Here is an 18,711-nt window from a genome sequence, read left to right as displayed (position 1 = left end):
GGCACCCTACTCCTTTGAGCCACAGGTGCCGCCCTGTTCTAAATTCTTTTTAAGAAAACTGTTTTGATCTTAAAAAATAAATAATTTTTATATCTACCTTTCCAAATCTTACCAGGCAATATATATTGTTGCACATAATTTAAGCAGCTTTAAGTTTCCTTGCCCTACATGCCAAAACATATACTTTGAGGTTTTAAAATTTCATTAATATGTATAATTTTAACCTCTAGAATAAAATGTATGTTTTCAAAATTGGGAAAGAGATGATTTCCACTATTATTTCTAGTTAGGAATTTGGTGAGTTTTACTTTGTTTTGGGTCCTGACCTGCATCCAGCACGCATGCTGGCTACTTGGAAGGGCTGCTTGTATTATCCAAGTAAAGCCTGGGAAGACCAGTAGTGTAATAATCCCTCTGGGAGTGACACCCAGGGGCTTCTGTCGCAAAGCCTCACTCTGATATGGAGACTCCTATGACAAAGCATAGGAGAGAAAAGCACATTGTTTAGAGCCAAAAGACTAATGGTTGAATGTTTGTTCTTCTCTTACATTAGGTGATTTGGGACAAGTCTACAAATATGTCTGAGCCCCAAATTCCTACTAGCAAAATACAGGGTATGATATTGACACTCCAATGAGTCGTTGTGGCAATTAAAAAAAATAATCCCCCTATATTTTTAAAAACTATCTCAATATGTAGTATTATTAACACTAAGTTTTGCTATGAGCTTATTTTTACTATCACCTTTGGATTTCTTTGCCATATAATTCTTCCCATTTTCCTTTGCCCTTAATTTATCTTAGGTTCTAATATGGTGTTCTGTACTTAGAAGCTTATTTCTGGCATCAAAAAAGTTACCATGATAGATGGCCTGAGTGTCCTAGGTCTTTTTAATTTTCTCACTCTCTGGAGTCCTCAATTAGAGCAGAGGAATTGTTCAAGCTGTCCCCTCAAAGATGCCTCTTCTTTCCTGAGGGAATCCTCACTTTTTCTATACATGTTCTTTTGTGGCTGGCGGAGTATCCACCTCTGTGGCTGACCAGGCCTTTAAGCTAGCACCCTCTGGAGACAGTAGCTTGACAGGCTGCCAGAGTCCATTTGACATCTAACTGCACTGGCCTGTGGGCCTCTTCATGTGCTATGCGATGCTGCAGGGACTCCAACAGTTCTAACACCAAGAACTGTACCAGACTCTTTATTCTTTCTCTCTTTCTCTCAAAGATAACCTGTTTATCTGTTATATGTTAGAGCTTGCTTTTATATAAGTGATGGGTTTTATCTCCAATCTGCCTTTTACATAACCTAAAATGATACTGCTTATTTGATTTATAAAAAAAAACATTTAAAAGGATTTATCGTAAACTTTTCACTAGACGTTCAACCTTTTTATTAAAAGGTAGGTAGGAAGACCCTGGGGAAGAGGGTCACTTTGGTGAAGGAGTTTCTCTCTTTTAGATACATGGCAAAAGAGAGAAGGGAGATGTAACACAACCATCTGCAGAAGCTGTGGCTTGGCAAGTCTGAAGCTGACACTTCAAATCCTAGCTTGCAAAATCCGCAAATGGGCTAAAAGAGAACCACATCTCCAGTTTTCTGGTTTTAAGGTCTTTAAACAAATGTCTAGTTACCTCTCCCCTTAATCTACTTGTGTGGTGATTTTCAACATTGCACTGTAGTGTCACAGTGAAATAGATCAGTACCCAAGCCGCAAGCTGGACAGCGGTGGCTTGCGTCCTGCCCTTCATCTGAAGAGGAGGGACATTCATCACACACGTCTGCACTATCAGGATTCATACCTCTGGCTCAAGGGGAGAAAATACCTCTCTTTTCAATGGGGCACTCTGTCTCTGCATTTTATTCCTTTTAAAAGTGACTTTTTTCCAGTGGCTCCTTATTTGCTTTTCCTTATAGTGAGAAAATTCACATTGAGTTTATTTTTTTACTTCTATTCCTTTCACTATAGTCTTCTAAATGAAAACACCAGGGAGAAAAGTTAAAAACTAGGTTTGACAGCCAAAGAAACATCCAACCTATCATCCAAAGACCCAGTCTACGGTTTTCAAAGCTCCTGGAATTATTCTGGATCCCTTATGCTGACACCCTTCAAACTGTGTCTTATGTAGCCAGATGTCAAGGTCTAAATGTATAGTTTCTTGGTGTAAATTAATCTGACTTCAGGTTGCTACACATCAGAATCAATTAAAGTACAAAACAAAAATTGTCCTGACATCTATAGTAGTTGTTCCTATTAATTTGTTATTTTTTCAATCAAATACTATCCTAGCCTTTATTGTTGTTATTGATGACTAAATCTTTTTTGTATGAAACCTACCCCTTCAGGCTTTAATTTAGAATCACAGACATACAAAGCTTTATGGATGTCTTGAAAATAGCACAACCGACCCAGCTAAGACATGAGGAAGCTAAAACCTATAGAATTAAGTAATGTGCTCAAGAAATCAGAGACACATCCTCAACTCCTAGCCAAGTGCTTTCTCCCACATAGTATCAACAATGCTATCAATGCTATGAGTGTTTAAATACTATTGCAAATGCTTGGGCTATGGAAGAAATTTTTTCCTGATAAGCCAAGTCAATTCGACACAATTTTATTGAAAATCTGCTATTATACTGGTATTGAACTCAATCCTCCTCTGGGATACATGTTCCAATTCAAATGTTTCAGCTATTTGCTGGATTAAAGCGGTTATTTGAAATTTTATTAACCCTTCAAAGGGTACCAGTGACACCTGCCAACTTGTAAGGTCAGAGTACAACTTCAACTTCCTCTGTCAGCCACCCAGAGGGTCAAAGTCTGTTTTGTAATCTTTTAGGTCAATTCTCCACCATACCTTTAAGCCACTGAGAATGTGTTGTTATCCTAAGGAGTAGTTTGGGAGCTTGCAGGATTGTTTTCTTTAATGATGACTACCGCAACACTATTATCGTACTTTTTCCTCTTTTCCAAGTCTATTTTTATTTCCTTTGTAGTTTTTAATCTAGAAAAAGATCTTCATAATTATGTATGGAGTTACTGTGACCATATAAATGAGTTTACTATTGACCTATCATGAATCATTGCCCTCCATGGCACAGGTTAGAGTATGTTTGTAATAATATATTATTAATATTATAATAATATAACCATCATTATATTTGTTATTATTATTCCATTAACTATAGCATCATTATTAATTACCACAGAGAGCTGAAGTGGTGACCACTTTTCATGGAGAAAGAGCAATGAACTTGAGATACGAAAACACTGGTCTTATAATAGTCCACCATGCTTGGCTGAATTTCTAGGTTGGTTAATTGAGGTCACAGTTTTCTGGGAAAAATATGACACCTTCCTACTTAAGAAATTCTTTGAGATATTTAGGAGCAATATTTTATTTTTACTTATATGACTTTCATGGAATTGAAATTCATTAATTTCTTGAGTCACATAAAAATATTTTAGACAGTCTCATCAAACAGGATCCTTAATGTCCCTCAGACCAAGTTACTTAAATTGACCCAATTTAATAATATATCCCCTCTTGTTTTCTTTTCATTAAAACAAAAAAGAAGTCTGAAAATGACTTTGAACTGTTCTAAATCAAGCATTATCCACAAATGACTTGAACCATTCAAATTGAAGTGCTGTCATCTGTATTTTACCACATAGGATTTTAATTATAAAAAAAGTTTCTTACTTATTTAGTTACCTCTTTTAAAAGGTTTCCCTTATAACTATTTCTGCATATTACAAATTAGGAGTCAGTTTAAAAATAATCATACAGTTTCTCTGTTCCTTTTCTACCAGCAGTGATCAATTAATATTTCCTAAGAAATCAATGCTCAAGTAAGTAACCAAGTAATATTAAGATGAAGAAATTTCAATGGTCTTATTTTTCTTGAAAGACACCTTGGCTAATATTTATTTATATCACAAGTAACAGATCTGTCAAGAATATTTACATACATATTCATTATAAATATAGTAAGTAGGTTTATACATGTATATGGGTACGTATGTATTAAAGCACAGAGCTATCAGTGTTGTCTTATTTTATTAGAGAGATGATAACAAATTCCATAATATAATACATGCTGAGACCAAATTTATGTCTATTATATCTGAAATTAAGGTAAATAGCAACTGTAATTAGTTTCATTTAGAACCCAACTTCTATATATATTAGCCAAGTAACACTACATCATGGCTAGTGGGTAAACACTCATGCTAAATTTAAGTACTTTCCACAGAATACCCATGCAGAGCATTAAAGTGGGAGTTATACAAGATAGAAAAGGTTTAGAAGGCCAAGCCTGGGCCTAGGGGAGCTTTCAATATGGCTAGGAAAAGATAAGATCTTACATATTCCTATCACATCTTAAATATTATGAAGCCACACAATCAACATATGTAAATTTTTAAGTTGAAAATGTAATTGTTGCAGCAATTCGAAGTGTAATCTAGACAGAATGAAAATTTTATTCCTTTAGTTTACTAAGGGAGATGGCTTTAAGTTGGTTATGGAAGAGAATTTATATAGCAAAGGGGCAAAAGCGATCTCTTTTCACTGAACTCCTGAGCATTCTTTGCATATTTTGGCACCTACTTGGCAGGTATCATAGTGCAACAATATCACATTTGCTTTTCATCGTCTCCTAAATGAGACTGAAAGCCTCTTGAAGGCAGATACTATGTCTTCTATTGCTTTTTTATTCCTTGCCTGCCTAAGCACATTTTAGGTGTACCCCAAATATTTGCTCAGCTTATTTGAAATGAATTGAAGAAAAGCAACCCACAGGCGAGTGGCTACAAATACATTGGATGACATTGTCAAAATCTAAAACGTTCTAAACAGGCAGACATTATTACCTGAATTAAATAAGATAAAACAGGAACAATCATGAAGTAACATATTTGAATCTATAAAAACAGCTACAAAAGTGAAAAACAGGAGAAATGCAGCTTGACAAAAGTGACAGAGATGAGAACACTGTAACATGGTCAGTCACCAAAGGAACAAAAACCACATCAGCCTGTACTAAGAGAGCCCAAAGTGAAGGAGGAGTCCAGTTCTGGGTACCAGGCACTAACTACGGGGGACACGGCTCTGAGCAGTAATAGGACATGAAAAGGATTAACAAAGGGAGAGGAGGAGATAGGAAAAATTCAGCCTGAAGAAGGTAAGACTTCACAAGAAATGATAGCTGTCAAAACCGGATCTTTTGCTTTGTTTTACAGGAATAAATAGACCTACTTCAGTTTACAGATCAGTTAATATAATTTCTATCATTTTCTCAGAGAAGACTTTGATACACTATTATGTGATGGCTATAATTAATGTCAGGCTCAAAATTAGAAATAAAAAATTCAATTTGATCATTTGGTTTCAAGCTGGACTTAAAGTCTGCTTTGGCATTGTTACTAACTGTTAGCAAGTTCTAGAAACAGATGCATCTTGATATGGGCTCTAAATATGAAACACATTGCAAAGAGACTAGAGATAAAAATACATACTGCTTATGTACACTCTTAGCAGGCTATTTCCTGTCCTTATCAACAACAAAAGTTTCTCTTGTTTTGCCCTTTCTTTGTTGTTCCAGGTGAACAAAATCTTTTTTCCCTTTCTTCTTCCTTTTTTTAATTCTAAATGTCTATCTTCTTCTTTTTTTCTATCTTCTTTCCCACTAATACAAGCACCTACTATGTGCCAAAAGCTGTCCTAGGTTATAAGGATTGAAGATTGTGCAAAACATAGTCAGTGTCCTTGAGAAGCTGACCTTCTATAAATGGATAACACATGCAATCAAATTATTATATTAAAGAAAGATGTACATACATTGGAGGTGTGTCCAAAGTTCATAGATGCAAATGGGTGTAGATGAGACAGTGGTTCACTTCGAAAAAAATGCTGGCTGGACAAGGAATGCCTGAGAAGGAGCAACAGGGCCCTGCCCACTGACGCTAGAAGTGTGCTAGCATGGAAATGGGAAATAGCACAGAAGATGTGAAGAATGCCAGACATGTTTTAAGAGAAAAGAAGCACTTTTTCCCTAGGAAAATTGAACATTGTGGAAAAGACCTAAAACAGTTACATAAATGATTTCTTATTTTTAGTGAGGTCTGTTCTATATCTGAATTGATATTAATGACCACCTAAAAGTAAATGTTCAAGAATCTATGTGGAAAATCAAGAAAAAAAATTAATTAAAAACATGCACCAAAGGTCTGAAAAACTATTTGGTGACAATTGCTGTGATAAAAAAGTGCTTCCTTAAGAAAAAATGTGAAATGTTTCCTAATAAGAAATATCAGTGGCAGGCCAGGAGTGGTGGCTCACGGTAGCACTCTGGGAGGCCGAGGCCAGTAGATTGCCCGAGCTCACAGGTTTGAGACCAGCCTGAGCCAGAGCAAGACTTCGTCTCTAAAAATAGCTGGGTATTGTGGCAGGCATCTGTAGTCCCAGCTACTTGGGAGGCTGAGGCAAGAGAATCACTTGAGCCCAAGAATTTGAGGTTGCTATGAACTGTGATGCCACAGCACTCTACCAAGGTCAACAAAGTAAGACTTTGTCTCAAAAATAAAAAAAATAAAAAATATCAGTGCAAAGTTAATAACAAAATGAAAAAGGAAAGCAGTATTCCAGGTGAAGGGAGAGCATCATTCATGTTTTAAAAAACATAATAGCATCTTTACAGTGAGATACTATTCAGTGACAAAACAAAATACATTATTAAGCCATGAAAAGATACAGAAGGATCTTACATGCATACTAAGTGAAAGAAGCCAATCTGAAAAAAGCTACATACTCTGTGATTCCAACTGTAAGACAATCTGGAAAGGGGAAAACTATAAAGACAATAAAAGATCTGTGGTTATCACAGAGTGTGAGTGGGGAGAAGAAGAGAAATGGAGATGAGCAGGTGGTGTACAGGGGATTTTTAGGGCAATGACACTATTTTATATGATTCTGTAATTGTGGATACATAACATTAGATATTTGGTAAAACCCATAGGGCTGAATAAGACAAAGAATAAGTCCTAATGTAAACTACAGACTTTATTTAATAGCAATGTGTCAAATTGCTCCACCAGTTATTACAAATACCACACAAATGAAAGATGTAAATAACAGGAGAAAGTGAATGGTGGGGGAGAGGCAGTACAGAAATTCTCTGTACTTTCTACTCAATTTTTCTGTAAATCTGTTCTAAAAAATAAAGTACTGATTTTAAGACATATACGTAATAGCACATTTCTACTCTTTTGAAGACAATGACGAGACTTGGTTTTTCCACTAGCATTTATCTGGTAAGGCAAACTTTCTTTATTAAAGGCCCTAAGAATACCAAATCCCTGAACAGATATCATCTTACTCCTGCAGAACCTCTGAGACATGTGGATAGGCAATTTCCAGTAATTCATTAACATGGGGATAATAAATTAACTGACATATTTGAAAACAGTAAAAAGAATCTTCAGCGACATTGAAACTAAAACTCAGGTTTCCTAAGCTAAATTAACCTCCACCCTCCTAGATTCCAGGGCACCAAAGAAGCCATCGTATAATTAGAAAATTAATACTCTGGGTGAAATGAGGTTCACACTCCCAAGTTTTCTTCTATGGAAAGAAGGATATTGCAGCAAACCTTTCAATAAAATTTATAACCATGTGTTTGCCATCCTTGCATAAGCATGATTCCTTTCATTACTAAATCTTTTTCCTACGTGTGGGTGGTTGTGCATGTGTCAGAAATAAATACCCACAAAAACAACTGACAAGAACCATGTATAAAATCAGAGTCAGACCATGTACATGGGTTTCATTCTGAGCCTTGGAACCTCAGTCTAGCTACAAATAACAGTAGTTCGTCATATAACCAAAGCTTAGTGAACTTGGTGAGCTGGCCCAACTATCTCCAATTGATCTAGTTAGGAATGGAAACCACTTCTTTGGGCCTGAGCACCAGTAAATCAGAAGTTAGAGTAAACTGAGGCTCAGATAAGATTCAAACACCATCTGCTTCTGTCAAAAGATAACCTATGTTTAGGGAACGCAAAGTGAATTTCAACTTAATAGAATGCAAAAATAACCCAATGAGAGTCGATATAATAGGGAAGAATATTGAACATTCAATTGTTAACACAGGGTTTGCCTTTGTTTAGGGTCCATTAAATTTAATAACTTCCCCCCCTCTGTGGCTTTAAACAGAGAACTTCTTCAAAATAAGAGTGGCTCTTATTAAACTTAATTACTTGCCCATGGCTGCTGTAGCAGAAGTATGTCTACCAAACAGGTGGCTCTTAATAAAGGAATGGTCCTGCAGTAAAAAGTAGATGCTCTAGTGTTTTATTATGGTTGCTTTAACTTTCTGGTTTATTAGTATTAATTGCTGGAGTTTTTCTTTTTAACTTTTCTTAAGGCATTGGTCCCTCCTATGAGTTAAGAGCTGCTCTGCTAAAATCAATGTTCACATATACTTGATACATTACTGAAGCTGCTGCTTTCAAGACCTTAACTCAGAGAACCTGATAGAAACTTTGTTAGAAGGGACATTTTAAAATGAACTATATCAGATACCACTGGGGTTGAAATTATAATCCTTCAGAAAGACCTTGAGTGATCAAATGGGGATTTTCCAGTGGCAATTTCTGATTGTTTGTTTGTTTTTGCAGTTTTTGGCTGGGGCTGGGTTTGAACCCGCCACCTCCGGCATATGGGGCTGGTGCCCGATAGTGGCAATTTCTAATTTTGTGACAGTGATAAAATACAGTAGAACCTTTGTAAGTTAACCACCACTCAAGTGAGTGTAACAAACTCATCAACATACAGAGGTGGTCAACATAAGGAACTAGGTCTACTATACTGATACATACACGTGGTGCATGTCCCATCTATGTAAATTAGGTCAACTTAAGGAGGTGGTTAATATAGGGAGGTGACCAACTATGGAGATTCTACTGTAATTTTTATTTTATTTAAAAAAATAATTTTAATTTTATTTAATAATTTTAATGCCTATTCTGCTGACCTTTGGAATATTTTAGTTTAGCAAGCAAGAGTCATAACAATCAAGACATCTCCAACAGTCCTGTGCATTTGAGTGGAATTTTTTAATATTTAATTATTTTGAAAGAAGAGATTCAATACTATTGCCTAAACAGAAAAATAAAGAACCTTCAGAAAGATTACAGTTCTTAACTCTGTTCCATGTAAACAAGTTCCACAAAGGCAGAGAAAAATCCTCCATACAACCTATAGCGGCCTCCCCCAGAGTAAAGGAGGCAGCCAACATCTCGGACCCCTTCCTGTGAATCTCTATTAATATAGCCTAAGTCTAAAAGAACTCTAGAAAGCATCAGAGAGGTCCATGGGCACATTGACCATGATCATAGGAAGATGCCTATGTAAATCTCTTCTACCTCATGTGATACCAAAGAGTGATGCAGACTTAGATGAATCTGAAATTCATCTAAGCTACTTTACTTAAATGGGTGGGTTAATGAGGAGTTATAGGCAGTGAAAAAAATCCTATAGGAAAAAAAAAAATCCTATAGGAGTGCGTTCTCCTTTAGGATGCTAACAAGAGCTCATACTCTCACCCACAAGTCAAAGAATCAGACTCAATAAATAGCCGTGCACCTTTCCAGAGGAGAATAATTACATAAAATACATTTTGAAAGTCAGCAATTATTCACTTAAATAGTAATTTGTAATGAATTCCAGAAAAGTCATTCTAATCTTTGTGTCAAGCCTCACAGGTGCTATTGAACATCAAAAGCACCACAGATAGGTAATATTACAATTATAAAGACACGCACTGGTTTGGGTTTGTAAAGCTTGCTGGTTCCCACCTTGAGACACCTTGCTCTTTAGTAGAATCAAACATAAATATCTTTGTCTATCTCTGTTATTATGTTAGGAGCGTATAAAATGAAGTGAGATAATGTATAAAATCACTTGGACGTGGAAGTACAACTTATTACGTAATTATGTAATAAGGTCATACTGGTAGGGGAGGAGGACAAAGTCCTACAGGACTTCTTCTGCAATGTAACGTCACTAGACTGGTTTCAGATAAGTAGTGCTTGATTTTTCTAGTTCAACTGAATATGATTCCAATTCTCTACAGTGAGGTCAACACTGCTAGTCAATTACCTGGCAATAACTTATTGTTCAGTATAAACCTATAACTGCTATTGTTGTTCTGTTATCATATTGGAGGCTACCCAAAGTTAGGAGATACTTCCTGAATCACTATCTTGCACCTTTGAATTTTAAGACATCTAGTAATCTATCTTTCTTAGCAGTAAAGTAAGAATCATAGGTAACATATTTTATCATTTTATTTTATGTTATTTTGTTTAGACCTTGCTTCCAAAAAACTTTTGAGGAAGACTACAGGGACTATATGATATAATATCATCCTCATTATTATAATTCATTACATTTCAGAATTGTAGTCAGGCTTTAAAAATTACTCAGAAAAAAGGATACCAATAAAGAAAGTTGTAAAACTGTATTATCTGAAGATCTTTAAATAGTTTAAATCATGGTCTTTCTTGGGAATGGTCTTTTAGAATGAAATGTAATTTCTTTAGGAACCGTTCTTTCTGAAGGATCTTTCTGGTTGCTTTTATTACTACAATCCCGTGGAACAGAACATTATCATGCCTAGTTAAGTCCACATTTTCTTTCTATTTTCCAACGTAAATGTGGAGTTATTTTTTCTTAATGCCTTATGGACTTTTTTGTGAATGGTTCCCAACTGCTTTTGGCTCTGTAAATTTTTTTTTTTTTTTTGAGACAGAGTCTCAAGCTATCCCCCTGGGTAGAGTGCTGTAGCATCACAGCTCACGGCAACCTCCAGCTCCTGGGCTCAAGCGAGTCTCCTGCCTCTGCCTCCCAAGTAGCTGGGACCACAGGCGCCCGCCACAGTGCCCGGCTATTTTGTGGTTGCAGCCATCATTGTTGTTTGGCGGGCCCGGGCTGGATTCGAACCCTCCACCTTAGGTGTATGTGGCTGGCGCCTTAGCCACTTGAGCCACAGGCGCCGAGCCAGCTCTGTAAATATTTATTTTAAAACTATAGAATAAAAATAATAGCAAATATTTGAGTATTTCTATGTGCTAGGTACTGGGTTAAGTGCTTTATGAATATCATATGAGTATTAACTTATTTAAATATTTAAATAGTCCAAGAGCTTTTTATTTCAAATATTCTGTGATGATGGGCAGTGCCTGTGGCTCAAATATTCTGTGATGATTGTGTAAAGTAAATAATCCCTTTTAAAAGTTCGGATTTTTATTTGTTTGATTCATTTAAGCCAATGCTCGCCTGCAAATTCCATATAGATATACAATTTTTATAAAACAATTTCAGCTTCATAACATTGGCCATAATCTATTTGGCACATACTATGTGTCAGGCCTGTCCCAAGTACTTTATATAAGTATCTCATTTAATCATTACAACCTTGGGTGATAAGTATTCTATCCCTATTTTACAAATAATAAAGCTAAGTTTCAGAAAAGAAAGAAGTTTGCCTGATATGTGTTTGAGCTGGAATTCAAACCAGGATCTGAACTTCCAGTCCTACTGTATAAGCTAAAAATTTTATTTTCTCACCCAAAATGCTATGAGAATATTCTGGGTATCCCCTTAAATACAGAGAAGGAGAATTGATTTGTGTACACAGAAACATGAACTGTTCTGGAAAGCTTCTCAAAAAGTCACTGACCATAGGACTGCTTGGGAAGAGAGGTTAATATTTAGTTGTCCATGTTACATGGAAACAGCAGTATCTGGCATGGAGCATGATGAAGACTAGAGGTGCAGGAATGAACTCAAGCCAAAAGATTTTATTTACTAAAGTACCAAAAAATCAAAAAATACAAAAGCCCTCACTCTTAATAAATTCTTGCTTGTAAGAGCCTCTAGGTAATGGACCTGAGGGGTGGCTTTAAACATTGAGTGGAATAATATATTAAGATAGAAATCATGCAACTGGGTACCTGGGAACTTGTAAGACAGGCTCTTGCCTGAGGAAGCTCCCAGGGAAGCAAAAATGATGTGCACTCCAGGGACCTGGTCCCCCAAGTCCACCAGGCAGAGTTGGGTGTACAGGCACAGCCTCACAGTCCAGAGCAAGGTCAGGTAAATCAGGGTTCCTCCAGTTCCCTGACCATTCGGTTCTAGTTGTTTCTTCCTGTTTCTCCACTTGCTGACAAGAGGGATTTTCTGTTCTCTTTAATGTTTATACAGAACCTCCCACCCTGGCACCATGTTAGTTTACCAGTAACAACTCAAAGAAATGTTTGGGTGGGAGGAAAAAACTGGACTAAACTCAGTTTTAAACTAGTTTAAAGCAGAGGCTCCTTCCTACCTCTGGCCTTAAACCAATATACAACTGGATCCTTAACCGCTTTCAGCTCCTGCCTTCTTCTCTATGGAATAGGGAAGGTTGTGTTGTTTTATGAAAATGTTTGAAGTAATCCTTAGTAAATTGACTCAAAATAATCTGGCTGTTATGCATCACACACATAAATGACAAACCATAATGACTACCAATTTATGCGGCATTTTTCTACATTATTTTGAATGGCTTTCCTGATGAATCCATATAGTGATAAGCCTCGGTAAGAAAATGCTATAGATAAGTGTTTTTAAGGCTTCAATCACTCCCTAAGGTTTTTCCCTCCAGGTACTGCTGGAGGAAAAATAGCAAAACCTGCTTCAGCCACAGAGGGTTGGGCAGATGGAAGCCCCAGGGGACCCTAAACAGAAGCAAGTTTGCTCAAGTCTGTTCTGTGAAAGTGTCATTTTGACCCTATGTAAAACAAAACAAGCTCTCAGTATGAATTATAGAAGGAATACCCAAAACTAACTCAACACCATCAAACATTGTCCCTTTAATTCCCTATCAGCTCCCGTGCCTGGTGCCTCCCCTATGCCTTACTCATTCTTTCCTGTGTCTTTAACTGATGTTTGCCTAAAGGAGATGGTGATTGCAGCCAAGGGAAGTGACGATTCTAATTCTATACTCTGTATAATTTCCCGATATATGCTATGTGAGTCACAAGAATAATAACAGCATTCATAAAGAAAAGTGGTAACATGGTTTTCCAAAGAGCCTTGCCATTCTCCCTCCACCCCTCTTCTTTCCCTACTCACCCCCATGGAAGTCCATCTGCTGCAGAAAATGTGAAGGCACTAGGATCAGAGAGCCCTTTCCTGCTATTTGCTTGAGAAACAAAGCCTTCCCTCCTCCCAAGTTGAAAGAAATAAAGGAGTCTGAACTAATCAAAACCTGCAAGCCTGCTGGTGGAGCTTCAGCTTGTCAGTGGTGCAACTCAGCGGAGTGAGTAACGGCTTCGAGCTTTGCAGAGAATGAGAGAGGGACAGAAACAAAGACAGAAACACAAAGAGAAAGAAAGAAAGACATTAACCTGGCCAGGAGTCAAACAGGTGCATGGGGCCCGAACGCTGAGAAAAGTGCCTGGCAAACATGGGACCCAACGGGGCATAGGCCTGTATGGATCTACAACTTTTTTATGGGGCGTAACGTTGCCATTCACACATCAGGGTTTACTGAAAGGTCTATTTTCTAACTCACAGGACTCGCATGATAAGCAGAGGACCTTTAACTTTTCTCTCCTTGTCAGTCTGAAGTCTTCGCAAATGCTTTCTGGCTCTCTATGACAAACTCTCCAGGGCAGAGAGGGGTGGCCGGGTCATTTATCACACACACTTCCACCATGAGCCACATATTTTTGTGGCCCCTTTGAAACAGTGGAATTGTGAGCACCAGGCTGGCGGGCTAAGAGTGACAGCAGCATGCTGTTTCACAGAGAGCCTGCCTCTGTCTTGAGCTGGCCATGCAGAGGCCACGCATTGCCTTTTACGTCTCTTTCAGGCCTCACTGCAATTCAAATGACTAAGTTTCTGATAAAGATCCTAAATTTGCAGGTGTTCTCTCTTGGAACTGGCTAGCTTAGACTCCGGAGATTTATAATCCTTCCAGAATACGAGGATGGCCATGCCATCAATGTATATTTTGGTTTACAGGCAGAAGTTAGGAAAAGACAGAAATAAGCAGAGGAAGGCTGGGCATTAAGACCCTCAGGAGAAGGCCTTGGTTATGAGACAATGCCCACCAAACAGGATACAATTCAGCAGGACGCTAACTGGGTGGCATTAAATATCATCTTAAGAAAAGTATGCCACCTCTGCTGGATTTTTAGTCTCTTGGCCTAAAATCTAAAATGTTCAAGTGTTTGATAACCCCATCATTGAGAAGACCTGGTCTGCCGGCTGTTATACCCTTGCCCACCTGCCTCTAATAGAGAGTTACTGTGAGCGTAGATAAGACAGGTTGGCCCATCCCATTCCTCCTGACCCCTGCATGGGGTGGGATTTAATTAAAGCATGGTGTTTACCTGAAATGCGCCTGGGCACATCGGTGATGGCAGGAAGCCCAGTGCCCCGTGTAGAAGACAGTGGGGTGGTGGAGTGGATGGACGGGGATGTCATCTGGCTCAGGTAGGAAGGATAAGACTGGTCGTAGGACCATGGTGGGGAAGACTGTGCCTGCCTGGGGTCTGGGAAAAGAAGAAGAAAAATCTTTAGAATAACAACTCCTGCAGCCCAGAAATACACAACCAAAACCTAGAAAAGATAAAGCAGTTGAAAAAAAAAAGACTACATAAGGAACGATGATACATTTCCTATAATCCCATCCTTTCAGCCCTAAACAGCATAAAGCTTTCTAGGTGGCAATGAAAGCAACAAAGTGGATCATAAATAAGGACTATTTCCCTCTTTCTTTTTCTCTCTCTGTCTCATATAAAGATAAAAAGTCTAATGGTCATTTAGAAAATAATCTGCTTTGGTTATCTTTATGAAGTAGGATTATATTTCATTTATTTCTCTAAAATTCCTTCAATGTACATAGGTCACTTGATTATGTAAAAGTTAGAAAATGTTTTGAACTAACTGGATTAAAGAACATGTAGAAATGCTGCATATCTAATTACTATTTTTCAGATATGCTTTTTGGCTTTAAGATGAATGGTTTCCATGATTTCGGTACAGTGCCCTTTCTTTCCAGACAGGTCAATGGAATGGCACTTTCTAGCACCAGGGTTAAAGGAGTAGCAGCAGGGATGAGAACAGAAAGGGCAGCATGTAAGATGAATAGAAGTTATGTTATTCTCATGCTAAAGCAAAGCCAGAATATTACCTCAAGAAAAAGAAAAAACTTAATTTCAAAGTCAACTATCATTAAGAACTGAAAAACCTCATCACTATCCCATTTCAATGTTAAGCATAATTCTGACAGTAGGAAAATGACCCCAAACAGGGAAATGTTTTTAGTTCTTTTGGAATCTGTTTAAAAGATGGCACATGTTTAGAATTTGGCCTAGTATTACCTACAGTCACTGTAATAATAAAAATAATGGGCAGCCAACTGGTTTGGGTTAATTGCTGGACATTAACAATATCTTTTGACATATCTCGATGGACTTTCTTGGAAGTGCAGACTCAAGGCCAAGCAGATTTCTTAAAAGAGCTTCAGTCAGTGTAAGAAAATTTTCTGTATGTTTCCAAGGCAAAAAAGTGTATATTTCAAACTGTTTTGCTCTTACTTGAAGACTAATCAAATGGAACTGAAAGGGAAATTTTCTTAACACATATTTTATGCTAATTGAAAAATCTTTATGTTAATTTTAAAATTCTAATGGACTAGGCTGTTCACAGAATAGTTTGGTATATTTGAATATGCATGGACTTTGGAATGTTCAGAAACATGTTTAAGTTCTGAGACTTCTACTTTCTGTGTGATCTTAGTTTAATTACTCAGTATTCTGAGCCTCAGTCTCCTTATCTGTAAAAGGTGGGGAAGAGGGAACAATAATGCCTGAATCTCAGAGACGTGAAAATTACATGAGAAAATAGAAGTCTTGCATGGAAGACACCCAGTGAATATGAATTCTTATCCTTTTTACAAAAAAGTCTTGTTGGCATAGGTCTGTTGACTACACCTTTGGAGTTAATACATCTGGAATAGGTTTAAAATTATCCCATTACCTATTACCCTTTGAAAATACAAAAGCTTAATTTTCAAAGACTATTAATATATTTGAGCAGTCAATTCAGGTTTATCTCTAAAAATAAAAACAACTATAATAAGATACAGGGTTTTTTTGAGAAGTTTCCTCCATTAAAGCCCTTTGGTTATTCCATACAAAGCAGTTTAGTTCAGCTATTTCTTGTTTATTTATTCAATTCAGAAACAATTTATTTAAAGACTGTGTAAATAGGACATACTTCCTTGAGCTGAAATAATTAACTACATCTGGGTATTTATCGGATGTTTACTGGCATCAACAAATACATAGAATAATGTCATCCAATTCAATTTTAAGGAACATTTGCCTGAATTTGAAATTTCAGTAACAGTGTAGTACCGTAACAGTTAACATAAACTTTTCCTTCAGAAACCTAAAGGATACTTGATCATTAAAGTAATGGAGTTTTGTGCTTTAAAACTTTCAAGGCTAAGATTGTATAGATTGGCAACATTTCAAATCTGAGTGACTGGTCCTTGTTATATATCTGATATTGACATACTTCCTTGCCTTACACCACTAATGTAATTCACGATTCAGAGAAGTGGTAAATGATCTTCAGATGGAAAAAGATTCATTCCTTACAGCACAGAAGAGCAAATTTCACAAAAGCAAGGCCTTTTCTCAAGCAGTATTTTCAATAGACAAAAAAGACAAGAACCAAATAGCTAAATAAATCAGGTACACAGGACTCAAATTTGGGCTCGAATTCTCATCTAACTTTACCAGATAACTTCCTGAGTGAGGAGTTTGACCTATCTGTCCATTTCTCAACTATAACATGTCATGTAGGGCCCCTTAGCTAAAAACAGGAGAAAATACAAAGAAATGTGAAGAATGACTCTAAGAAATTAGGGGATGTAACTTGGGTGTAAGATCCAGCTAGTAATCCTTGTGCAGATAGGCAGTATGGTGGGAAGCAAATGGGCTTTCTAATGAGAGGATCTCAGCTGAAGACACAGCTCTGCTATTTATAAGCTGTATGCTGTACTCAGGTTAACTCTCTGAATCTCAGTTTCCTCATCTGGAAAAATGAGGCAGCATAATATGGTAAAGTGAATACAGCATAGTGGTCATCTATACTGGTTAGGCAGACAAACCTAGGCTTGAATTATAGCTTCCTACTGTCCTTAGCAAATCATTTAAACTTCTGGGCCTTAGTGGCTCATCTATAAAATAAAAATAATGATTCTTATTAGGGTTTCTGTGACTCTTATATTAATCATCTGCTAAGGTATCTGGCACTCTTAGTACATACTAAGTACATAATAAAATGTATGTGTTATCTGTAAAATGAGGACAATAATAACTACTATTGTATTTGTTTGGGAAATTAGATGGGATAATTTAAGTAAGAGTATTTTGGAAAAGTACTATGTTAAAACTATTTTTATTCTCTTTAGGAGCTAACATGGTCAAGGCCTTGCTATATGCCCTGGACGTGTTTCTTATTTAATTGGCTCCTCTGTAAAATGGGGACAATAATGTATTCTCAGACAGGTGGATCTATGGAGTAAAGATTAAATAATCTATAGTGAATGGAAAATCATCAACATCATTATTTTTAAAAATCTGACTCTACACTATCTAGGGTAGCTGGATTTGTCTAGTGTTATTCATGAAGAATTCTAAGATCAGGAGCTGCAAAATTAAGTTTAATGCCTAGTACATGGGCAGAACTCAACAAACTACCGACAGAACCTGCTAGGGTGGCTGAAATGATTAATGGAATATTAAAATGAAATGCTCATTATTTATTCTCTAATTTCCCCTTAGGCTATCAAAGAGGTTCATATCAGTGACGTTTTAGGTTTTACATAAACTTCCTGGCTACCAGAACATATACTAGAACAGTCTATTATTGGATAGTTCTGCTTTTAGTGAAATCTTTCCTAAAGACATCCAAGATTAGGAAAAATAACTTCTCACTATGCCTACAGGTGAGAATGTCTCTCTTTGTTTCTCTTAGAGGAGAGGGTACAGTCCAGCCCAAGAGTCTTTGACAATGACTTAAAGAGAGTTATTAAAGAAAAATAGATTTTGTGTAAGTAATTTTAAAAAGAGGGTAATAACCTTAAAAAAAAAAAAAAGTAATGCTCTCCATACACTCCCATGCCTTCTCGAATACCCTGTGGATAAATTATAAATTCCAGTTCTACCATTTCTAGACTGTGTGATTGGACAAATTACAAAACATATATAAGACTCACTCAAGCTTCCTCATTTGTAAAATGGGGATAAATAAGATAATTCCTTTGTAAAGTTGTTATGAAGATCAAATGAAATAATGTAATAAGGAACTTGACATGAAAAAAAAACCAATAAATGTTTGTCAGACTTTAAACTGCTACCTTTACTGAGCCTTCATTCTGTATTTGTTCGTAGCCCTTAACCTCTTCTTCTAAGAGATGACAACTTTTAGACCGCTTTCTGTAGATTCACAATTTAGAGAATATGTAGCTGTGTTAGTCATGTCAAAATCCTTTTATAATCATTTCACCCGAATCATATTCCTGCTTATGAAATAGAGGTTTCTTCCTAGATGGAGAAACTTAACCTTCTTTTAGTGTATTTTCAAGCAC

General features: G+C 36.8%; 1 protein-coding gene across 5 annotated transcripts in view; it reads right to left on the bottom strand.

The window, feature by feature from the left end:
* RUNX2 (runt related transcription factor 2) overlaps positions 1 to 18,711 on the bottom strand; it is a 212,217-nt gene that overhangs the window by 18,841 nt on the left and 174,665 nt on the right. For 3 of the 5 annotated variants that reach the window (XM_023512867.1, XM_012804878.2, XM_012804879.1), the window contains one exon: positions 14,438 to 14,599. The exons of the other annotated variants lie outside the window; for them this stretch is intronic. In XM_023512867.1, the coding sequence (XP_023368635.1) occupies positions 14,438 to 14,599 (162 nt within the window). The remainder of the gene's footprint in view (positions 1 to 14,437; positions 14,600 to 18,711) is intronic. 5 annotated transcript variants of the gene reach the window in all.

Source organism: Otolemur garnettii, unplaced genomic scaffold (genome assembly GCF_000181295.1).
Source record: "Otolemur garnettii isolate 467f Iridium unplaced genomic scaffold, OtoGar3 scaffold00031, whole genome shotgun sequence".
Taxonomy (NCBI): Eukaryota; Metazoa; Chordata; class Mammalia; order Primates; family Galagidae; genus Otolemur; species Otolemur garnettii.
This window is presented reverse-complemented; position numbering and strand designations above follow the sequence as displayed.